Raw genomic sequence first — 25,130 nt, 5'->3', positions numbered from 1 at the left:
GCAGAGCCTGATTTTGGTAGGTAATCATAAAGAAGGTGTGATGACTGAGGCAAGGCCCTTGCAGGTGGGGACCATCTTTGCATCCCCAGTTCTCATCCAAGAGGGGCTTCACATAGTCCAGGGCTTTCATCAATGTTGACCAAATCAAATTCTAAGCTGGCTGTACTAACAATTTACTATGATACCTTAGACAAGTCCCTTCTTTTCTCTGTGTCTCAGTTTCTCCACCTGTAAAAATTGGGGGGTTGTGGCTAAATGACCCCTAAAGTTCCTTCCAGCCCTAAAGCCTAAGAGACAGACATTGCACAGTGGAAAACCCCCTGGATTTGAAGCCTGGAGGCCCTGGTTCATGCCCCAGCTCTGACACTGATTCAGGTTAAGTCTCTACCCTGGCAGGTTTGCAGTGACATCCATAAAATGGGGCCAAAATACTCGTGCTACTTGACCTCAGGCTTTTTAGGAGGAAAGCCCTTTGTAAGCCTTAACACACTACAGAAATGTGTATTAGGCTGAAGCTCAGCTATCCATCCCTGTTTCTAAGAGCCTAGGGCTGCAGTGCCATCTCTGACCACCAGAGGACAACCAAGTCCTTCCCAAGTACATCACATCACTCCCTGAAGCCTCAGCATGCCTAAGTCCAGAGACCTGCCTGGCCCTGGCCACAGGAAGCCAAGATTTAAAGCTGCCTGGGACCCTGAGAGGCCATCCAGTCCAATCCCTCATTTTACAAGTGGGGAAACTGAGGCCCAGAGAGGGAAATGCCTTATCCAAGATCAAACTGACAGTGACAGTCCAGATTGAAAGAAACCAGGTCTTCTTGACCCTACATCTAGTTTTTGTTTTGTTTTATTTCACTCCAACACACTATTATATGGCAAACTGTTTTATTTATTTGGAGAAATAAATGCCAAATAACCTGCTAATGATTTCATTTTACCTCTACTTCCATGTCCCTAAACACGATCCATTCTGCTAGAATTTCTTACACCAACAGGAAAGGAGATTTTAGGGTCTATCCTGGTGACTCCCCTCATACCCTGCCACCTAAGAGACCTTTGTGAAGTGTAACCTTGCTCCCTCCCACTGCTAAGCCTGGTCCTTCTCTCAATCAGACCTTGGGGGAAATGGAAACCACCAGAGCCTCCCCAACATTATTGTTGGGGATTATTGGTTTATGTATATCTGAAAGGCCTTTTGCTGTAAGGCCAGCCCAATCCAGAGCACCAGAAAAGCTCACTGTGGTGTTTTGCCCAGTGGGTCCCTAGCTTTGCAATTAAATCAACCAAACTCACTGGTAATTCCCTTCACCCCATCTACCTCACTCTCCTCTCCAGTGAAGGAAAACTACTACTGGCCTGCCCGATTAGTGCCTGGCACAAAGCCTGGATGAGCAAGGAGCTACTGTACCTGTTTGCCAGCTGAATACCACTCAAGGTGGTGGTCCCATCCCTGCTCACAAACAACCTCAGGTTACTGTCTGTGGGGAGAAAGTGAAGGCCAGGTTAGGGAATTCGTAGGCAAGATGGCCTGCAGAGGGATCCTGCCCAGTTCTCCCATCCTGTTCCACCCCACCCAGCTTTCCCATCCAATCCCATTCCATTCCATCCCACCTAGCCCTCCCATCTCATCCCATCCCACTTCGCTCTCCCATGCCATCCCATCCCACCCAGCAAGAGAAGGTGCTAGGGGTTCTGTGGGCAGTTGAGAGATGCTGTTACTCATGCCTCAAACCCCACCCAATGTCAGCAATGGCCTAAGCTAGTTAGAAGGCCAAAGTCAGGCAGGAGCAAGCTCCCCTCAAGGGGGTAACTCACCCTCATTGTTGCTGACATCTGTAAAGTCTTGGCTCTGCATGATCTTCTCCACGATGTCACCTGCATCAATTCTCGTGTCATCTACCCATGTTGGGTGACTTTCCACTGAATCCTTCTTTCTCCTTGGGGGGAGGGGAGAGACGACAGAATAAAACACCAAACCCTAGTAAAGCCAGCTGAGAAAACTCAGAGCTGAATGAGAAACACTGCTGACGCTCACCTCTTTTAAGAGAGGCATGATGTTAGCGTAGCAAGAATACTGGACTGGGGATTATGGAATTGTAGTAATTTAGAGCTGGGGTATCCTGTCCAATCCCCTCATCCTTTACAAGAAGAGGCTGAGGTCCCAGGAGGGGAGAGGGCTTGCCCTGATATCCTAGTGGCATGTGTAGGTTTCAGATGGAGTTCCTCAGAAGCCAAGTCCAACATTCTTTCCATTATATACCACCTTGGCATCAGGAGACCTTGAACAAGTCATTTACCCCTTTCTGGCTCTGAGTTTCCTCATCTATCATATGTTGGTATTGGACTAAATCATCTCCAGGGTTTCTTCCAGCACTAAATACTATGACCCCACGTATCTCAGCTATGACTGTTACTAGCAGGGCAAGCCTAGGGAATATACCTCATCTCTCTATTTCTTCACTTGCAAAATGGGGACAATCACACTCCTGTCTCATAGAGTTGAGCTGTAATGTACTACAGATGTGTGGGCTACCATTCTGGGATGGCCCTAGAACTTGGTTCACCATCCAGAACCAGGAATGGACTCCAGAAAGAGACTGAAGGGAACCTTCACCTCAGTAATTGATTAGCTCCTTCTCCATACCTCCCCCACTTCCCACCCTACCTAAATGATCGATCTGACAAGTGCAGAGGTCTGGGGGGCCGAGGAGGCTTTTCTGGTTTGTGCTCCCTCTCGCCCTCAGGGCACTCCACAGTCATGCTAAGGCCGCCAGAGGCACTACTGCTGGTGGACGTGTTTCTTCGGTGAGTCAAGTCTGACAGGCTGGAGGAGCGGGAGTGTTCAGTGCTGTAACCTGGGAGAAGGGCAGAAATGGGTGTGTAGGGAGACAGAGAAGCAGCAGTGACCCTCCTTTCCTAGGGCCAGGCTAGGCAGGGGCTCCTTGGCTGGGGGCAGGCAGAACATGAAACCATCAGGGTCTCCCCCTAACTTAAGGAAGTGGATAGAAGGGCTTGGCCCCAGCTTTGAAGCTGGTTCTCAAGTCCCTATGAAATTGGAAAAGAAAAGTAGCATGGAACAGTGGGCAAAGAGCTTGCCTCAGAGTCAGAACGCCAGGCTTCCAGTTTCACCTCTGACACATACTGGCTACGTGGGCCTTAACCTCTGAGACCAGTCCCTACAGCAGTAATCTCATAAGGCTGGGTGAGGCCCCAGGGAGCTAAGGCATGTAAAAAAGCACTTTTCTGGCCTGGGTTCAGAGCAATTATTGCTATTATTTACCAGAGATCTTGGACTGCTGGCTGGCATAGCTGGAGTTACGGGAATGGCCGGAGTGGAACACTTCCTCTGGGCTTGACAAGTTCTGATCTGGCTCTTCAGGGACCCCTGGGAAGAAAGCAGGAAAGTTCATTACTGACTGTGTGCTGGTGTGTGTGCTGTGGTGTGCGTGTGTGTCTTTCCCCCTGTCCTCCTGTCTCTCTCTGTCCCTTTCTGTCTCCATCCCTATCTCTCTCTGTCCCTGTCTGTCAGAAGAAGGGTCCACATTCCCTGCTAGGAGTGCAGTTAGAGGGACCAGGGACCCCAGTAAACTGGGGTTTAAACTCTCTGCGCAATAGGAAATCCTGACCAACATGACAAGGACTCAAAGAGCTGAAAAGGCCTTTTCCTGACAACAAAAAACCCTTATCTGAAATTTGAAGTATGCTATAGTCAAGACTCTCCATGCCTCCCCACCCTCCCACCCCTGCTGCACAAACAGGGAGAGTGAAGGGCACTGAGTCTGTTTCTCTAGGGTTTGGCCGAGTCAGAAGCAGAGCCAAGACCAGCACTCCCCAGGGTGTCTGGACCCCAGGGCCTTGTTCTCTTTATCTAGTCTACCTCTGGAGGTTAGAAAATGCAGTCCTAGAGGGAGATCTGGGGAGGAGGCAGCGAGAAGCCATTAGAAGGAATTTTCTATGGGACAAAGGTCAGGGGTTTATTTTAGGGGAGAAAGAACAGAACAGAGCAAAAACATGGCTGAACCAAGGAAGAAAATCAAGTCTGGAAAGGAGGGAATAGACAGAAGTTTGAAGGAACAGACTCTCTGTTCAGGGCATACTTTAGAATAAAAACAGTATGAGCAGCTCATATTTCTACAGCATTTACATATAATACTAACATTCTTTTGGCACTTGCAGGATTGCAAAGCACCTCACATGCTTTCTCATTTGATCTTCACAACTACCCTTAAAGGAAGATGCTATTATTTTGTCATTTTACAGGTAAGAAAACTGAGGTTAAGATGCTAAGTGCCTGCCCCGACTCAGGCCCAGCTAGCACAATTCTGAGGCAGCATTCAAACCTGGGTCTTCTAGACTCCAGGCCAATATTCTATCCACTACTCCTCACTGCCTCTTACACTTCAGATGATAGATGGGAGCTGCCCAGGGCTGTTTCCCCTCTCTCTCTTCCCCACTCCACCTTTTCATCCCCCTCCCAAGAGCCAGGAGCCTCTCTTCCTAAGGCATCTCCCCAGCCTGGCCAGATGAGTTAGGAACTGGATCCAACCAGCTCAAGACTGATTGGCCAGAGGGGGCACACCTAATTTAAAACGGTTCTCTCTGGGAACTCCAACTCCTAAAAACTTCAGAGCAAGGATGGAGTGGCCTGGATACTTGAACAGGCAGGCTCCTTATGAACTTGCTTCCAAGCAGAACTGGGTCTGACCAACAGTGAGTGCAGGAATAACCCAATGGGTCCATTGAGGGAGCTCTGGGTAAGCAACACTTTCAGTTCCTAGAGCCTGAGGCACTGAGTGGATGGGGATCAGAAAGATCAGATATCTCAACTCCCACAATTTTTTAAAGGCAGCATTTGCACAGGTTTGTCAAAGGACAAAGGGGAAGGTGAGCATCCAATTCACATATTCTTAAACTGCTGAAATGGACTAGCTTTGGGAGTTTCATAGTGGGAGAACTATGAAGCTTTGAAGTATAGAGATTAACAGAGGCCAGCATGTACATGGTCAGGCCATGACAACTCTCCCATATTGCTGGCTAGCTCCTATACTTTTATGGCCTTTTTCTCTAGTCACTATCACATTATCAACATTCTATCCTATATCTGTGTCACATGTGCTTGTATCTTAATTTTCTTTTTTTTTTTTTAAGCAATTGGGGTTAAATAACTTGCTCAAGGTTACACGGCCAGTTATTTCTGGTTGTGGTGCTAAATATCTGAGCCCAGATTTGATCCCAGGTCACCCCGACACTGGAGCCGGTGCTCTTACTCACTGTGCAACCTGGCCGCCCCGTATCTTAATTTTCTAACAAGGAATGTGCTTTATTTATTCATTCCCTACATTTACAAAAATCAGAAAAGCCCTGGTTCCCTGCCCTTACAGACCTCCGGCTAACAGAGACACTTCCAACTATGATGTACGATATTACACTCTAAGTCTTACAAAACCAAGTAGTGTGTGGAGTGGAAGGTGGGAAGATCATCGCCCTCCTGGGGGACTCATGGTTTAAGTCAGGCTTGAAAGGCAGGGCAGGTTTTTTTGCAGAAGTGAGGGACTATGGGTACGAGACACTGAAGACACTGTCAGACTCGGGAGATAGGTTGGTTTTGCTGAGTTGCTTCTTTTCTTCCTTTTCTTGTTTTGTGTTTTGGTTTCTGTTAAAACGGATGATGTATCTGGGTAAGGGATGGGGAAGGTATATATCCAGAATGAAAGTGATATAAAGTAAAAGATAATAAAAAAAATTTAAAGTAAAAACGAGATTGGAACTGAACTTAGGTGAGAGAAGAAGGCATTATAGCAACAGGAAACAGTAAGAACGAAGATACAGAGGAGCAAACAGAGCCCGTTCAGGGGCCAAAGAGTAAATCAGTTTGGCTGGAGTACATATAGTACAAAGCCTGGAAAAGCAGGGTAGCACCAGACTGCTGAAAGCCTTGAATGCCAGGCAAAGATAATGTCTGAACTTTAAGCGGGTAAACAGCCACTGAAGGTACAGAGAAATTTCAGGAGCTTAACAGTACACTATTTTGGTACTCCAATGTGTTTACCTATCTTTGTATCTTACCCTAATACAATGCTCTGAGCAGAGAAGCTACTTAATATTTGTGAAACTGAATTAATACAGCATTAGGTGTATACATTGGAAACTGATTAAATTTTTCTCCTGATAACCCAACCCAATACATAATAGAAGTCACATGCTTTCCTCTAGAGAACAGGGGTCCTCCTTCTCCTTTCCTAGGAAGCACATGACAATATTTCATCTGACACTTAGGAAAGCCAGTACCCAGAGTAGGTCAATCATTTGCCAGAGGTCACATAGCAAAGGCTCAGGAAGAGTAGAGGGCTGGGCTTGCTACCTGATCCAAGGATGGTGGGCCTCGCCTTTGCCTGCCGGGGCCCCGTGAGGGTCGTGGAGCTGCTGGCTGCACTGCTGCTGCTGCTTGTACCCTCACCCTTACAGGTCAACTGTAGGGATGTGTCCTGGCTGGGGACGATGATGGACTTGGCTGTGGAAGGCGGCCTGTAAGGCAAAAGGTGGTGAGCATCAATGACCTCTGCCACTCCTGCTAGCCTATAGCTCCATGAATCTTCACTTGAAGGAAGGCCCCAGGGAGCATTTAAACTAGAAAATAGCCAAAGCCTAAGTGGAAAAAAAACACCCAATTTCCAGTTTCTCTGTAAAACCCTGCATTTTCACAAGCCATGGAGGCTAATCAAAACTGAGAGAAAATATAACTTCCCAGGTCTACTTTCTAATGCTTCCAGATAGAACTAAAATGAATGAATGCATGAAAAGGCATTGATTAAGCATTCACCATGGGCCAAGCACTGTGCTAAACACTGGAGACATATACAGAAAAAGAAGAGTCCATGCTCTTACCTTTTAATCTAAGTCTCCAAGACTTTTCCCCTTTCTCTTTTTCCTAGTCTGACCATCCTTAAAAGTCAACACCTTGGCCATTGACGGACTCATCCATCCCTCCCTTCAACATTTTATCCCCCAGAATGTAAGACACAACACCAAGAAAGGGTTAAAAACTCACGTCTTAAAGCAGGGGTCTCCAGAGAGCAAGGACATCCCAATGGTGACCTGATAGGAAAAAATGAGAAGACATCGGAATCATACCATGGAAATCATGATAGACCGAATCTCAAGACCTAGAAGTGAATCTTTATTCAGACAGTTATCAGGTGAGTGGCTACAGATATTTATTTCACTGAGGCATTGAGGTGGTATATACCACCTCCATCAATTACTAGCTGTGTGAGCATGAGAAAGTCACTTCATCTCTCTCTCAGCCTCAATTTGCCCATCTGTAAAATGGGGATAATAACAGCAGCTATCCCATGGGGGTGGGAGGGAGGGAGTGTTGGCTAGAAGGATCAAATGTGGTAACATGCACTGTGCTCTGCAAACCCTAAAGGCACTGTATGTAAATGCTAGCTATCGTTATTATTTACTTCTGGGACGTAGTTTCCCTATCTGTAAAAAGGAGCTAACACTTCAAATACTAATTCACACACATCCATAGTCCTGTGTTTACACAATGCTTTCCTTCTAAGTATCTAGGCCCCACAGGTTTATTAACCATAATCATTACTAATTAATAATAACCTGAACCTCCTCTTATTAACCACAAGTACTACCAAATAATAATCTGAACCTCCTCGAAGGCAAAGACCTAGAAGTTTCAAGCCTAAATCATACTCGACCAGGAGTTCTTAACCTGATGTCTGTAAACTTGGTTTCTAAAAAATACTTTGATAACTGCTTCATTATGATTGGTTTCCTTTGTAGTCATAACTACTTTAGAGTTTGTATATTTAAAAACATTGATCTGAGAAGGGATCATCAGTAGGCCTCACTATGCTCTCAAAGGGTTCCACTACACAAAAAGGTCATGAACCCCCACCTCTAGACCTTGATCTAGAACTGTGGTCTAGTCTAGAACTGATCTAGACCATCCCCCATCTCAAAGATGAGACGTCCCACTAGGGTAGTCCTATTTGCCACGTTGCTTAGTTTCTCTAGCCCTGAAATGCATAAGCTCTGAATCTGTCTATATTCCTAAGTACACAGAATACTGGATGTTTGGTTCTCTAGTTTTGGATTTCTTTTACTATCTACTCTTTCCTTCCTCTTAATACTAATTTCCTCAGTTCAGAAACAAAGACCAAACCTCCCTCCCCACATCAGGTTTTCTGATCCCAAATGCTGACAGCTGGGCCTGAGCTGTGTATCTATCCCAACACGGAGGATCCTGAGAAACCTTCATCTTTTCCCAGTAGCCTGATAGCTGTCTGATGTTGGCTGCCAGGGTTGCCAGCTAGCTCCCTACTCCTACACATCCCCCAGACTCTCCCAGGAGACAAACATGCGCATAATTTATCTGTTCAAGGAGGATGTTGTTGGGACCAGACTGTTTTCTTAGGCAGATGGATGGGTGTGGACAGCAAGAAGGAACTGGGCTCCTCTGGAGGAGGAAGCAGCCCTTCATGTCTCTCTCTCTCCTGGGGGAGGCAAAGACAACAGAGATCAGAGGAAGCTGCCTCCTTTAAAAACCTCTGCCAGCACGTGGCTGAGCCAGGGAGAGATGAGTGTGAATAAACCAGGTGACTGCCAGCCTTCAAAACCACCACTCCCGAGCACAGGGTGCATCACAATCTATGCCAGAGAAATGGAAATGTTGGATTTCTCATTCATTTGACTTCTAGGGTACCACTCAAGGAAGTAAAAAGGTTAGGGAAGAGTCCTTTGGCAGTCTAGCTTAACTCTATGAGTCTCAGCTTCCTCATATGCGAAATAAGGGAGATGAATCTACTCATCTCCAACGGTCTTTTCCAGCTCCAAATCTATGCTCTCTAAGGTGTTTCCCATTTCTTGTCTGATTTTGTTATCACCATACCAGCTGCTAGAGGTAAGGAGGGCCGGGGTGGAAAAGAGGGGAAGAAGCTGGTCTTCCTTCACTGGAGATACCTTTAAGATGGAGTTATCCTGACGGGTATTCTTGGTATCATATCCTTCTAGCAAGCAACATCGGACAGTGGAACCAGAGCCAGCAAATTCAGCCAGATTCAGGTCGGCAAATCCTAGCTGGAAGAGAGGAAGGAAGGGGAGTAGGAAGGGAGAGACAAGAGGGGGGAGGGAAATAGTCAATGAAGAAAGATGCAGGTGTTGCAAGGAAAAAGATAAGAAAGAAGCAGAGACTAACACTGTTGTCAACAGCTCAGCTACTGTGTGAGTGGGAAGCACAATATTCCAGAGGATATCTGGCCACCTCTGGCCAGGATGCTATGTTAACTTGAAGGCTGGGAGGAAGAGGGAGAAATGCAAATTCTGAGCCATCCTGGAGAGGGTTAAACTGCCTGGGGCTGTTGCATAACCAAGGACAGGGAAGGCACTAGGTCAATGATGTGAAAAAAACAGAATCACACATCCACACCACATAATAAGGCCCTCTTTGTCCTCAGTCTTCCCAGCATGCACCCTGGCCCTCACGCCAAGAGATGAAAGGCTATTGTTGTCGATGAAACTGACATAATTCCCTGGAAACAAGAATTAGGGTCTGTAGGAAGCACCAGTAGTAGTACAAGCAGCATGAAATATCAGCTTTAAGCCTGCAGGTCCCTGTAAGAGATTTTTGGTGGGCTGTTCCCTGGGCTGGACACACCTGGGAATGCAATACCTCCTCCAGACGTACACCCCACCCTCAAGAAATGAGGGTCAGCTAGAAAAAAAATATCCACTGGAGAATAAAAGAGGCAAACTGGTCTGAACAGGCAGGGAAGGAAGTTTAAATGCTTCCAATAGATTATTCTTATAGCAGAGGATGGATAAGAGTTCATTAGTGAAGGACAAGTAGCTATGGTAAGGGGACAGTTGAGATCAGGGTGCTAATACCCAGAGTCCTAGACTTCAAGGCCATTCTTGGAACTATGGAGAGGATTCTACCATGTCTGTCTGAAGAAACAAAAGTAGTGGGCAGGGGGGCAGAATCCCTTCTCCTAGGAGTAGCCACTGAGCAAGTATATCTCAAGATAAACCACACTAAGTCAGAGATTAAAGAAAACAGACATTAAAAGGGAAAGGGGGTGTGATGGTGATGGTAGAGAAGAGAGTAGAAGCACGGGAAAAACCCAAGCTGAAAAAAATCCCCTTGAGTCAAGACAGTGTACTTTCCCTTCACCAAGAAGCCCAATGATGGGTATTCTGAATTAGTGCCCATCTGTGATGAGGCAGGGTGGCACGGCTCAAGCTGAATCTATACTCTCTTAGGGAGCATACAGGAGACGGGTTCTTATATGTGGATGCCCAGTTTCCCATTTTAGTCAGGAGATGATGAGTGAATTCTGGGGAGTTTAATAAGGCTTAGTCAAGTATTGTCTTGGACTGGATTGAACACTGAGTCTTTTTTAGAGCCCACACATATTCTGAGTTAGGTAGAGAGAGAGTGGGTGGGGTCTCCAAACTGAAAGGCTCTCTTGATGTTAGTCTCATTTAAGGAAGTTAGCTCAGTACCATCACCTTAAAGCATTACCTTAAAGACAAATATATATATCGTTCCCCTATTGTGCTTAAGGTACAGTATTTGAAGCATTTTTCATCATTTCCTGAGAATAATTCACTCCAGTTAAGTGGGCCACAGGAGGAAGAGGCTTATCAGAATGTCCAAGGTAGCACTCACCTTGACCACTGACTGCTCTTGAGTACCTACCCTTTATCTAAGGTACCACATATTCTCCCTGCCCCCCTCGAACTGATCAAGCACTGTTCTCTCTAGGGGTCCAGGTACCAATGTTTTGCTGAAACAGCCGCTTCCCAAAGGAGAAGTCTGGCTAATAGAGACTGGATGGTAGAAAGAGAAAGACACTATTTATTCAGCCTTGAACTCTCACAATAGCTAGGGCTTTCTTTCCCAGACAAGAACACTGTTCTCAGCCAGCTCAGAGAAGTATCAGGAGGAAAAGTGTTCATTTTGAAAGGATCTTCACCTGTCCCGGTTTCAGGGACCACTACTCCCAGGGACAGAGATAGGGCAGAGAGTCGGTCCCAGCCCCAACCATTCTTCCTGACCTCCAGCTGGGAATCATCAGAATGGGCTGCCTGCCCAGATGAAGGATGTACCCTTGGCAGCACCATCCCAGATCCTAAGTGTAGATGAGAGGGTCAAGAGCCAGAGGCATTTCCCTCTCTTCCTCTGGCCCAGCCAATTCCCCTAGGGCATAAAACAGAGGAGCAATGCCATTTCTCTGACTGAAACTGGGACAGCGATGATGGAGATAACAGATCTGGTCCTACCTGGCACTGCCAGACAGTGATATCTAGGTTTAGTCTATTAACAAGGAGTGAGAGAAAAAGATGTTCCCCCCCCATTAGTCAGGAGAGAGATTCTCCACCTTTACTGAGAATAGATGGCAGGTTTTGCGGTCAACAAGGAGAATTTAAGGTCTTACACATAAAGAACTCTAACAGAATGGGCTATTAAATACAAGGGGGCAGTTAGGTGGTACAGTGGATACAGTACCACACCTGGAGTCTGGAGTCAGGAAGAATCATCTTCCTGGTTAAAATCTGGCCTCAGACACTTACTAGCTGGGTGACCCTGGGCATTTAATCCTGTTTGCCTCAGTTTCCTCATCTGTAAAAATGAGCTGGAGAAAGAAATGGCAGACTACTCCAGTAACTTTGCCAAGAAAACTCAAATGCACAAGGAGTCAGACATGACTGAAAACTACTCAACAACAATAACAAATTAAAAAGGAGAGGAAAGTCAAGAAGTCAAGACCCTTCTACCCTTACTCCAGGAGAGAGTCGGGAGGAAAAAGAGGGACTTTGAAAAAGCAGAGTTAATCTGGGATATTTGGGCAGTCCTGCCTATAGAAAAGAAAGCTGGGTAGCTTTTTCTTTCACTCTGGTATTTCTTTCTCTGGGAAACCATGCCCTGGGGAATTGTTTTATAAGATTCTTACCTTGGAGTAGGCCTTCCCACCTTTCAGCTCCTACAAAAAGAGAAGATATGTCAACAGGATTGCTAAGGCAACTGAAAAAAACCTGTCACTCACTCATCTATCTCCTAGGCCCCCACCTGGGTACTTCCCACCCCAACAGGACTGCCCTCAGAAATATCTCTCAGAGACTAAAAAAGGAAGGCCTGATCTAGGCTTCCTGAGTCCATCTAGGAAAACTAGGGTCCAAAATGACAGGGAATCAAAGGCATAACTTCAGCCAGAACCTATGGACTCTTGACTTCACTGTGGCTCATTTAAACATAAACCATCGACTGACCCCTCACAGATACTATTCCTGCCTCTCATAAAAACAAGCTCACCTTTCGGACAGACACTCTGCAGATGCAGGGATCCAGGAGGCCAGTGGCTGGATTAGCACTCATTTTACACACAAACGTAAACTTTTTCCTCCATCGGACACAATTCTCTTGTACTTCCTCCCTAAGAGTGAAGAACATGGGTGAAGTTAGACTGGCCTACAGAATGGGGAGGGGGGAGGCATTTAGGGTACTGCTTGTTTCCTTCAGATGAATTTATCAACTCAAGGGAATAACAATAATACAACAATAGTTACAGGAGTTTCAGTTTTACAAAGTGCTTTACATATGTACATATATACATACATTATGTATGTACATAGTACATACACACACATAAAATCTCATTTGATCCTCAAAACAACCCAGGGAAATAGGTGCTATTATTATCCCATTTTACAGATGAGAAAACTGCAGCTGAGAGAGAGAAAATGACTTTGCCCAGGGTCACCCAACTGTTAAGTGTCTGAGGCTGCACCAGGCCTTAGGTCTTGCTGGCTCCAAGACCCACTGGGCTGGTCTGAAAGCTGGGCTAGCCCCCATCTTCTCATTTGTCCATCAGAACTCTCCAGCAGGGTGGGGTGAAAGCTTAGGAAGCCAAAGGCAGAGAACATCAGCTCCATTTTCACTGTCAGGGAGTTTATTTCCTGACTGCTGGAAATTCAGAGAGGACAGACGTGGGAGTAGGGCGGAGGGTGTGCGGGAGATGGCAGGGGAGGCTGATTGGAACAATGTCTCAGCAGCATGAAGTGGGATCTGGAGGTGGGCTATGTGCAGGGAGAAGGGTATGTGGGTGGACTGAAATGGGGGGTGGGTGGTAATGTGAGAACAAGTCTACGCACTCTGAAGGGCCTCTCATGTGCTCAGGGCTGGAAAGGAGTGTGCACAGGGCCATGTAGCTGAGAGAGAGAAGGCAGGTACTGAATCTGCGTATGAGCAGGAGTAAGCACGCTTGGCTCAAATGTCCTGGGAGAGGCTGCTTACAACTCACATCGCCAACTCTATTCTGTTTGCTAGGGTCTGAAAAGAAAGGGTTCTCATCTTTTTGGAGATCTGCAACAGACCTGACAGATGAAGTGCTCAGGGAGGGGTGGCTGAAGGTCCATGAATCCAAACAGGACAATCAGCTACAGGGCAATTATCTCTAGGATCACCCAACACAACAGGAAAGGGAAGAGAAGGTAGGGTGGAGAGGAGTGGGGCAGCTGAGAAAATGAATGTCTCCACACCCACTGTGACCCCAGACAGGGAGTCCAGGTTACCAGTCAGGTCACAGGGAGGGAAGATAAGGCCTCCCTCCTGTGCTGGATGAGCTTGTAGATAACTCAAATGAATCACCAGAACCTTTTTGCCAGCAGCTTGTTTTGAGGTTAGGAGATACCCTGAAAGTCCTGCAATGATCCTTACTGAATCATTACAGTGAACATCTGGGAATCCCAGGGAACCCAGTGAAGGGTAATACCACTCAGAAACCAATACTTTTCTCAATTGTCCTACCAGCTTAAATAATGTTAAGGATAAAATGACCCTCCACCCTTACCTCTGTGGAATGTCACCTCAGAAAACAATATTCTAGGAAGAACTGGTCTATAACTGGGAGGCAGTATAGCTCAAGGACATTCCCTAAGGAGTCAAGAACTACCCCCAAGGCTTAAAGATTCATTATATGATCTCTTTCTGGGCACCCTTTTGTAAACTGGGGATTTGTGTGCAACACTCCCCATTCCCACTCATTTTTTCCCCACTTCTTTTTTTTATTTTTTTTTTTAAGCAATCGGGGTTAAGTGACTTGCTCAAGGTTACACAGCCAGGTGTTTCTGGGTGGGTGCTAAGTGTATGAGCCTGGATTCGATCCCCAGGTCATCCCGACACTGGAGTCGGTGCTCTTACTCGCTGTGCTACCTGGGCGCCCCTTTCCCACTTCTTTAAGTTAATATAGAGGGTGGGGGTGGGGGTGGCTAGGTGGTGTAGTGAGTAGAGCACCGGCCCTGGAGTCAGGAGGACCTGAGTTCAAATCCAGCCTCAGACACTTCCAACACTTACTAGCCGTGCGACCTTGGGCAAGTCACTTCCTGCCTTCCCACCTCCCCCCCAAAAAAAGTTAATATAGAGAATGAGGCAGTTGTGAAAGCCCTTCTGGGTTCTCTGGAAAACTCTAGGGCATCACAATTAATTTCACAGCTACAGCATCTTGGGCCCAGTGTGAACAAAGGCCGGATCCTTCTCCTGGGTCTGAGGCACCCTGAAGGAGCAGATGCTGATCCCCACTCCACCACTGACTATGACCCTAGAACTTCTCTGTGCCTCTATTTCTCCAGTAAATTGGCATGTATAGACACATTATAAACCAGCCAGGGAATGACTCAAAACTTCTCCTCCATTGATGAGTCACAAAAACATCTGGCCATCAAAATCCCCAATTTCCAGTGTTTTCCTTCTGAGATGATCTCCCACCCACTACAGGGCACAGGCCTTTTATTTGGGCAACTGTTTGCCTACTGTCTCCCTCACCGGGCAGGGACCATGTCTTTGCCTTTCTTTATATTCCCAGCACCAATACTGAGCCTGGCACATAGTAAATACTTGCTGACTAATTAGGGACTGTCTAATAGGGACTGTCTTTTTCAACCATTCTGTACAAATGGTGGGTGGCATCATAGACTCAGAGCTGGAATGGACCTTGGAGGCAACCAAGTTCAACCCTCTTATTGTTACAAATGAGGAAACTGAGGCTGTGGGGATAACTGACTTGTTCAGCTATGAAGTGTCTGGGATGGGATTTGAACTCTGGTCTTCCAGATTCTAAGACCAACACTTCTATCCATAATTCTTAGTCAATCCATAATCCCTACTTCCTTTAAGAAGCTTTCCCAGGGGACGGCTAGGTGGTGCAGTGAATGGAGCACTGGCCCTGGAGTCAGGAGGACCTGAGTTCAAATCTGACCTCAGACACTTAACACTTGCTAGCTGTGTGACCTTGGGCAAGTCACTTAACCCCAATTGCCCTGCCCTTCCCCCTCCAAAAAGCAAAAACAAAAAACAAAAAAAAAAGGAGCTTTCCCAGGTTAACTCCACCCACAGTGAACACCACACCCATCCCTCCCGTACTCAGTCTTTGCTCAGTTAGGGTTTCCCAAGATTTCACTAACACATACCCATTTCTGTTTCCTGGAAAATGGCCAGCCTGCTAAACTGAGTCAGCTATTAACTTACACTATAAACTCAGCTTTGTACTTGAACCCTTAGCAAAGGCCGCCTTCAGTACAGGGGGTGGCTGATCTTTAGTCTTTAGAATGAGGACAGTGGGAAGGGGCAGAATACTGGGGGTGGGGCATGGGGGGTAGGACAGTGGGACAGCCTTTGTTGGGGTGTCACCACTGGTCCTGACAAGGGAGAAATCTCAAGGTAATTTAATGATTTTTACAGAAAGGGAAAACGAGGCCTTGTTCAGTGTCAGCCAGGGTCACCCAGCTGATACGTCCCAGGTAGCACTGGACTATTCCTGACTCCAAGACCAGTGCACTTTAAAGCTGGGCTTCCAGAACCACTCTCCTCATGGTCTCTTTTGTCCATCAAAGTTACCCAAGGTCATCCAGGTTGAGGTGGTCGATGACAGATTCAAACACAGATCCCCTCACTCCAAATTCAGTGTCCCTTCCATTTGTCTACTCTGATGATTGTTTTAAGGCAACTAGGTGGTACAGGAGAGAGAGCACTGAGCCTGCAGTCAGAAAGACCTGAATTCAAATCTGGCTCTGGCAAGTCACTTAATCTTGTTTGGTTCAGTTTCCTCATCTGTAAAATGAGCTGGAGAAGGAAATGGCAAATTACTTCAGTACCTTTGCCAAGAAAACCCCAAATGGGGTCACAAAGAGTTGGACACAACTGAACAACACTCTGTCTTAGCAAGACATACAATGACTATTTTCTTATCACAGTATTTTGAACTTTCTTATCAATGTCTTTCCAGGTTCCACCAACAACCTGTTCTTTCTGGTCTCTCCTGAATTTTTTTCTAGGTCCTCCTCACCCATCCCTACTCACATGACATCATTTTCAGAACTTGAGGACCTTTCAGTAAATTAAGGACTGCATGGAGGTTGGGGGAAAAGGCTACAGAAGATACAAGGATGGTCTCTCTGGAATTAACTTAAAAGCAGGAGAGGCAGAAACTGGACCCTAAACAATGGCTAAGAATGACCAGTGGGAACCCGCAGCTCAGGCCTGTGTAGGTAAGAAGGTGGGAAGCCATCTGAACTGTTTGGAGGCTGCAGATGGATTCTCTGTGTTGAGACTGGAATCTGAGACTATTCAAAACTTACCTGTCCTACCTCTCCCTCCCCTCTTCCTCACCCAACCCACTGGAGAGTCAGATGACAGGCTCCAAAAGACTTAAATGGATCCTAGGTTAGACGTGCTGGAACACCCAAAAGAGATTAGTCACTTGGAACAAAATACTCAACAGAATTGTGGGATTTTTTTTTTCCTTTGTAAAGGACTAGCTTTGGGCTGAATGCAGGTAAGGTGGTGGCCTGTACATGATTCAAATGTCTCTTGCCAGGACTGATCTGGTTAAAGTACGCTGATTCAAAACACTGGAAGAGGGTTCCCCAGGCTTAGGTAACAGTTTTTTTCTCTCTCTTTCCTTTATGGTAAAATGAACCAAATCATTATACAGATTCTGCCCATTATGCAACAAGCAGGTTGTTTGTTGGCTTAGCACTGTAACTTCCTTCCCATTTCCACCACGTTGATAAACACTCATTTATCACCACTCCCCTGGGAATGAGATAGCATGCCCATCTTTATTTTTCCAAGAGGTCATGGAGCTAGGCTACACAGTCTGTGGTATGGGCACAATTACCAACTGTGCTCAGGAGGACTTGGGTGGGCCTTACCAAGCCTCAATGTTCCCTGGGGCCCTGACCAGCAGAGATCCGTAGGCTCACTCAGTAAATGTTTGTTCAGTAAATATTTGTTGGACTGAACAGCCTGGGTTCTTGAGTAATGAAAGAGAGTCTATTTCTGACTTACTATGAGGCTTTGGACAAACCTGTCTTGATGCCTCAGCCTCAGTTTCTCCACCTATAAAAATGAGAGAGGAAATATGGGCACTCCCATCACAAGATGTTATGAGAAGTATAAGATCCTATTTATCAGCAGCTCAGGGATGCAAGGTAGACAAAAAAAGAGTGGTTACTGTTGATATGAATACTGAGGTGGAGAAAAGTAATGGGAGCTTGGTGATAAGGTTATTAAGAGGTAGGGAAAAAATCTCCAAAGTCTCAGTATGGAGGAGGAATCCTGGAGATCAAAAATTTCCCTCGGCCCAAAAGTCTCCTTCCTTCTTTTCTTTGCAAAGGTGAGGGGCTATGGCTTTGGAATACTGAACATACTCCTTTTTCATTTTTTGGTACAAGGAAGGGTTCTTTGTATAAGGAGTAATGGAAAGATATACTAAGAAAACAAAGACTGTATAAAAACAAAAGGTTTCAACAAAATAAGATTTTTACAAGAATGTGCCATAAGCTTATGTGAAAGGACTAAGGGATATAGGAAAGTGGAATAATAAATTCAATTGTATAATTAATAAATCTGAGATGTTACTTTGAAAGTGAAAGAGGACCAGAAAGTAAGTTGGGACAATGAGAAAAAGCTCTGATTCTGGAACCAGAGAACCCAGATTCAAATCCTACCTCAAACACTGCCCAAAGTCAGTGGACATTTCACTCAAACCCCCTGGCCCTCAGTTTCCTTATCTAGAAAAAGGAGGGGGGTTGGATGTGATGGCCTCTAGGGTCCCTTCCAATTCTAGATGTGCCACCAACCGAAGAGAGACTTGGATGTTTAGTGAAAGAGCAGTGAACGTGGCGGATGCCAGTTCTGAAAGTGGGTCTCTGAAACTTAGCATAATAAATGATTGCTCATTTGCAGAACTTGGCGGGGGGGGGGGGGGGGTGGAAGCAACCATTGAAATGTCAGATTTTTTTTCTTTTGTCCAACTGATACTTTAGCTGAGCTAGGAACCATCTTTTAGGAAGGTAATTTAATTTTTATATATTTTGATAGACTAAATTTTAAAATATCTTTTCTCTTAAATAGTCTAAAATTCTCTTCTACTCTCATGGGGCATGATAGAATAGAAATAACACACAGAAAAGAAAGGGATTTTCTATGAGCTTGGGAGAGGTCGCTGTAGCCATCCCAACAGCCTGATATTTTGGGTGCCTAAACGTCCAGCCTGCTGTCTCAGGGCAGGTAATTATAGGGACGGTTTTTCAAAAGTGACTTCAGAAGAGTTTCATTTTCAGCTTTGAGATTCTCTAGATATACAATTAGATCAAACCCCAGGGAGGTGAGGATGACTGAGGGGCAGTCTTGCAGGGGACCACCCCCAGCCCACCTCAGTAATCACAGGCTTCCTGCCACAATGGGCCTGACCCAAACCAGACAGGCAGGGACAAAACCCAGTTCTATTTCTGGGTCCTCCTGAAATAGACCAAGCCACACCAAGCTGGATAGACTCCTGTTCAACAAATCTTGCCATAAACACTTTAAAGATGTTTAGGAAAACCCATCTTTACTAACACATGTATGAGTCCTTTGACAGGATTACCCTAGTGAAAGAGGTAAGAAGGGAGTCTTGCATTCTTTGTGTTTCAAGAGAGGAAAGGCCAGGATTCCTTCTACAAGCGTGGCTGTCCCTGACCCTCGACAAAATACAAAACCCACATCTGCCACTCGGTACCCACCTGTTCCTGAACGTATATACCTTCCTGGGTCCTAGGGCAGTAGAAAAGTAGGAAAACAAGACTCAGGGTGGCAACATGGCACCCTGAAGCACTCTTTTGCCTTACTGGGGGGGGGAGGTTTAGAAATATAGTAACAGCTAGCACTTCCATGGGATCTGGAGGTTCACAAAGCACTTAACATGGGTTATTTCATTTGATCCCCACAACAACCCTGGGTGATAGTTTGCAATTATTATCCTCACTTTACAGCTGAGCAAACTCAAGCCAAGGCAGGTAAATCTGAACTCAGGTCTTCCTGATTCCAGGAACCTGACTTAAAGGGACAACACAACTCTGTGGGTAGGGTAAGACCTTGATTTGGGGACCCCCCAAAATAATTAGTCACCCAAGAATTATAAGCAAGGGTTCCACTTCAAAGTGTAAGCCTATGGAGCTTTTTGGTCACTCAGCCCCATCCCTTTTCAATTTCCACCAGGTAGAAAACCACTAGTTAGAGCCAGGGAAGCTGGAGGCCAGCAAGAGAGGGAAAAAGTCATTTTTTCTATAGACAGACTCTCAGTTTAAAATGCTTCAAATTTCACACCCTGTGCTAGGCTGGCAGACTACAGCTAAAATTAGGTTTGCTTCAAATGGGTTAATTCAAATGTAACAGAGTCTCCAATTGCTTTGATGGGAGGGTCTTGCTTTTACTCCTCTCTATACTAAAAAGAATTTAGGGAGTACAGTCCACTGGGTCAGGAGGCAAAGAACAAACCACATTTTACTCTCAGACTCTTCACCTCTGCAGGGCATAAAAATAACCTCAGGCCTTAGATTACAAAATGTCCAAGCTGGAAGGAATCTTAGCAGTGCTCTAGTCTACCACTCCCTCTCTCACTCCTACCCTCATTTAAAGATGGGGAAATTGAGTCCCAGAGAGGTAAAGTGACTTGATACCCACGTTTATACAAGCAGTAAATAGCAGAATCAGGTCCTCTGATTCCAGTTTTTTTCCACTGAACTGCCACTCCTGGAATCCCCTGGACCAAAGGGATGAAAAAAATGCCACAGTCAATGAGGGTCTGGGAAAACCTTTCATCGATCAAGGACCTGGGTTGGAACTTGTATTTCCCAGCCCCCAAGAAGCTCCTCTGTGCCTACACGCATGGGCACACCAAGTGTGTACACACACACACCCCAACAACGAAAACAAACCAATTCAATTCTCCCAAAAACAGGGGGCTGGCTGGCTGACTCCCTGGCAAAGCCAGCACAGCAATGATGATGCAATAGGAGTTTCCGACTGATGAAAGCCAGATCAGCCCGGAGATGCAAATGTCTAATAAGGAAACAATTTAAATCTAGAACATCTGCTACCATAGGGGTCCCAAGGAAGGGGCTCACTAAAACTTGGGCTGAGAAATCACTGGGCTCTAGCGTTAATGCTGCAGCCACAGGCCACGTCTGTTTCCTCTTGGCTACAGATTGTCAGGAAGGGGACAGGAACGTAAGTTGCTCTGGACCTGACATTGTCAGTTCCCTCCTCCACTGACAATCCTCCAAAACATAAATGATGTCAACTGGAAAATGTTCAGTGAGTAGATTCTCTGGAAGTCACTCTGTTCTTTGATAAGAGTGGCATTCAGAGATCCTAGCAGATAAATGTTTCCAGAGAGAGAATTTATTCTTCTGGGCTGCCAGACACAAATACTTCTTACCACTCCAGACATAAATACTTTCTTCAGTCCTCAAATCAAGCCATGGAGAAGCCTAAAAACCTCTCACTAGAGGTGGAAGCTAGGGCAGGAAGCCATGGCTGGGCATTAGAGACTCAAACAAACAGTGACATTAAATTCAGGGGCACTGATGAGAAAGATAATTCACATCTGCAGGGAATGCTTTCATTTAAAGAAAGTCACAACTGGAGGGGTAGAATGTCTGATCCAGTTCTTTGACGCTGGGCAGAAACGCACCCATACTTGCATGGAATGTGAAAGTAATGTATTCCTACAACATAGCTGCCATGTTGGACATGTTAAGTGCAAATCAGGCTACTAGCTTTGGGAGTGACAGTAGCAGACAATACCAGCTCCTCTGCCCTCCCAACAATGCAGACTGGCTTGACACACTAGGATGGTGATATCCATAAATGTCATTCACTCCAGGGCCAATGACTCATTCTTCCTAGCTCTACAGACAAGAGAAACTGATGGCTTTGTAAAGATCTACCCCCTCACTGACACTTATCTGTTCTGGATATTCAGGGCCCAGACACATTTAAGTTCCAAAAGAGAGTCAATGTAATTCATGGAAAGCTATAGATTCCAACAACATGGAAAAGAACACTGATTTATTAATAAAAATGGGAGCACTTCTCCCTTGAGAACCTAGTATTCATATAAATATTTGCAGGAAGTATAAAAAAATGCCACTCAGCAATAGAGCTAAATTTACTTAACAAAGAATCTTTCAGTCCTAGTCTCAATTCCAGAATGTCTGATGTTGACTTCTAAACACGCCAATTCCAAGAATGGGAGACATAAACTTAAGGAATCTTATCCTAGAGCAAGGAGGTAGAGTCATCACAGATCACAGAGGTCAAACCTTTGTGTTTGTCAGGACTTGGGGCTTCAGTGGGAAAAGTTTGAGTACAATGTCAAGGATAAGAAGGGGAGAAAAATCTACATTCCTTCCTAGTTTCTAGCTCATCCCCAGACAGCTCAACTGTCAGGTAGACTCCAGATAGAGACCAAGACTAGAGGCCCTGTCCCAAGGACAGAGGGACCAAAGAGGAGAAAAAGTATTTCAAGTCAAAATGAAGAGATTCTGCCCTTACAAAGACCACAGAAAGGTAAGAAAATGAGTATCCGGCCTGCTATTACTAAGGAGCGAGGTTTTCACTATGGAACTATGGCTACTTAGAGTATTTGCCTTTTCAGACCTGGCTGCCTGGTGTTCCCAGAGAGCCCTGCTTGCAAGGCCAGACTAACTGCATAAGCACTGAATGCTTTCAGGAATACCAGAGGACCACGGGGTCTAGACTCATTTTCATTAGTCCCTCATGATCCCATGATTCTGTGCTTCATCTTCCCCACAAAGGTAAGGCTAAGGAAACACCATCTCTGGTGAGTCATTGGGAGAAATGGCTTCTGTCTTCACAACTATGATCAATGCAGTGTCCAATTGTGACTTCAATGAAGAAACATGCCTCTCTTCCACTTGGAAGAGAAGTGGGGGGCCAGGAATGAGGAATGAGGCCTACATTTTCAGACACTGATGGCATGCTGATTGGTTTTGCTTGGGAGGGTAGCAATTTGTTGCAAGGGAGGGTTCTATGGTGGAGGCAACTTACTGGGAAGCGATTAAAAAAAGATCATCAATAAAACATTTTAAAAGATTTTTTTTTATAAAAACTGCCTTAAAAGTATCTAAGATCCTACAACATGACCCCACAGAATCAAGTGACAAGCACTTAAGCTCCCATTATGTTCCAGGCTAGAGCCACTTCCAAGGAGCTATCAACAAAGTTTATACTCCCCTATCCCCAGGGCAATTCTAGGCCCCCATCACTGCAGTCAGGATACTGAGAGACACTTTGCCTGATAATACTTAAACAGCCAAAGCATGTTTAGTGATTATGTAGGACGCTGACCCCTGAAAATCCTCCAAATTATGCTTATACACTGTCAGAAATGTGTCTCCAAGGCCAAAGGTTAGTCCAGAGAGTCCCAGGTTAGCCAGAGAGGTGTAAGGAATGCAGTGCTGTCCAGGTCCCCTCCCCTCACCTCCAGAAAAGTTTTAGAAGCCCCCTTGCTTGATGTGAAAGCAAGGAGCTCAGCCCCTGAAGGAGGGGCTCAACCCACAGGCCCAGGCAGGCTTCCTCCTGAGTCACTCCCAGGTGGTGCCCCAGTCTTAGGCAGGCACAGCACCTGGAAGAAGTATTGGCCAGATACCCGACCACCCATGGAGGAAAAGGGGTGGGGGTAGGGGGCAAAGAATGCATATGACAAGATCCTGAAGCACCAACAATGGCCAGCCTTGATAGTCCAAGAAGAAGCTGAGAAAAGAGGTGCTTATACCCTTAATTTGCTCCCCCCTCTCCTTTTCCAGAAAGGGATGAAAATTGGAACTTCCAGACTCATGTCCCTGCTTCAAGAAAAGGGCTGTATCTTTCTTCTTGTGCAAAGTAAAGACGTCTGGGAAAAGAGATTCTACAACCTGCCTTGAAGTCAGATAATTTCTCAGAAATGCAGTTGCTCCCCAAATTTAATGCTAATCCCTCCCAAGGCAATCTAAGCCTGGTTTCTCTAACCCTCTTCCTGAAGTCTCACCTTGGAGACCAGGTGGCCATCATCATATTGATGAGTAGTTTGGGTTTTTTTTTGCCCCACAGAAATGGAAAAATACGTTCTGAGTCTAATTCCAAACATGAACTCCACAGAAGGGACGCCTCACTGAGATCCCTTGGACATTGAATCAATCACCATCCAGTCTCAGGGCCTAGCCAAGACCCCTCTGGGCTGGCTTCTTCTGTTTATGCTGGTCACTGATATGTCCTTTCTGTGTGATGATCAAAAGATTCACATAGTTTCCCCATTTCTTCTTGACAATTCCCTCACAAGTCAATTGCATAGAGGAGACAGGAAGATGTAGTGTGCAGCAAAGAAAAAGAGAGCTGGCCTCAGGGCCAGGAGACCTGGATTCAAGTCTTGCCTTTGAAACATACTGGCTCTGCACCCTGAGGAAGTCAGGCAACCCTCACACACTGACATGTACTGGTCACTGGAATACGGAAATCCTTTCTATCAGTGAAGAACATTGGTCTGGACCCTAATCCTATGAAGGAGACAAGATCAGTCAGCTGAGTCACACCACAGAAGGCCTTGTTCTACTGCTGACTTACTGAGTGATCCTGGGACAAATCCCTTCCATTCTCAGGTCCTCAGTCTTCTCTCCATTAAAATTCAAAATTTTTAACATTCATTTAAAAATGAATGTTAAAAAAATTTTTAAATGTAATTGGGAAATATTTAATGAAATTCTAAAAAATATTAAAGAGAAAGAAAGAGAAAGAGAGATTCAACCTTCCTTGATCTCCCCATAACCTACAGTACTGCTGGGACTCTGGGAAACAGCTGGTAAGATTTCTAAGCACCAAGAGGTGTTAGGCATCCTTAGGATAAAATCCCACAAAGCAATAGCTTTCTCTCTCTAGCTTTCTAAGACAGTACCAGATTATACCCAGCAGGCAGGCCCAGCTCCAAGAGAAAACAGATGGGGGGGGGAGGGGTGTTTCTCGATTGGGGAGGGGGAGGGGGAGGAAAGAGGTAAAAAATCTGGGGAGCAAGGCAAACAAGCAACATGCAGCAGGGAGAGGTACCCTGCCCAAAGCGCCAGCTTCTCCAGCCTCAGAGCAGGTCATCTATATTTCCTGAGTGGTTTATAAAAAGGGTTTTCTTCACAACCAACCAATCAGTCAGTCAACTATGAAGCACCTATATGCAGGACACCGTGCAACCCTGCAAGGTGGGAAGGGTGAGTATTCCCATTCCTATTTCACAGGTTAAGCAACTAAGCAGTTTGAAGGAGGAAAGGGTTACAAGCCCGGGCCCTCCTGCTCCATGGCCCTGGCGACCACATCTGAACCTTGGCCTTGGCACATTCAGGAGTAACCAATGACCGCAGGAAGATCCTGTAGAAGTGGCAGCTGTTGTCAGGCAGATCCTGAGATGGGTTATTAAAAATAAGGCCTGTTAAAATAGAAGCCACTCAAGTAGCATCTTGCCTGAGAGCAAGGAGGTGAACTCATAACCTGGTAAAGTCTCCTAAGGGTTTATGATGTTTTAAGGATTTTATCAAAAGGATTTGAGGTTAACAACCTCTGTGTGTTTAAGCATTTTTCAAAATTACACAAGACGGGGGATGATAAATGACTACCTGTGTAAACAGCTATCCTTTGATTTCCTCCAGCATCATCCAGAAAGAACTTTCATTTCATCCTTGCTCTGGAGCCGGAGGACCCAGATTCAAATCCTGCCTCTGACACTTGTGTGAGCTTTGGGCGAATCA

The 25,130-nt window shown here is 45.7% G+C and overlaps 1 protein-coding gene across 1 annotated transcript in view; it reads right to left on the bottom strand.

Moving 5' to 3' along the window:
* EEIG1 (estrogen-induced osteoclastogenesis regulator 1) overlaps positions 1 to 25,130 on the bottom strand; it is a 43,857-nt gene that overhangs the window by 3,974 nt on the left and 14,753 nt on the right. Inside the window, exons 2-10 of the mRNA XM_069069530.1 lie at positions 12,334 to 12,454; positions 11,975 to 12,004; positions 8,982 to 9,098; positions 7,048 to 7,094; positions 6,361 to 6,524; positions 3,280 to 3,384; positions 2,665 to 2,854; positions 1,815 to 1,936; positions 1,408 to 1,477 (exon numbers count right to left, since the gene is read on the bottom strand). Of these exons, the coding sequence (XP_068925631.1) occupies positions 1,408 to 1,477; positions 1,815 to 1,936; positions 2,665 to 2,854; positions 3,280 to 3,384; positions 6,361 to 6,524; positions 7,048 to 7,094; positions 8,982 to 9,098; positions 11,975 to 12,004; positions 12,334 to 12,454 (966 nt within the window). The remainder of the gene's footprint in view (positions 1 to 1,407; positions 1,478 to 1,814; positions 1,937 to 2,664; positions 2,855 to 3,279; positions 3,385 to 6,360; positions 6,525 to 7,047; positions 7,095 to 8,981; positions 9,099 to 11,974; positions 12,005 to 12,333; positions 12,455 to 25,130) is intronic.

This window comes from Petaurus breviceps, unplaced genomic scaffold (assembly GCF_028583685.1).
Source record: "Petaurus breviceps papuanus isolate PSGF00001 unplaced genomic scaffold, PetGlider_PUasm1.0 90779, whole genome shotgun sequence".
Classification (NCBI taxonomy): Eukaryota; Metazoa; Chordata; class Mammalia; order Diprotodontia; family Petauridae; genus Petaurus; species Petaurus breviceps.
This window is presented reverse-complemented; position numbering and strand designations above follow the sequence as displayed.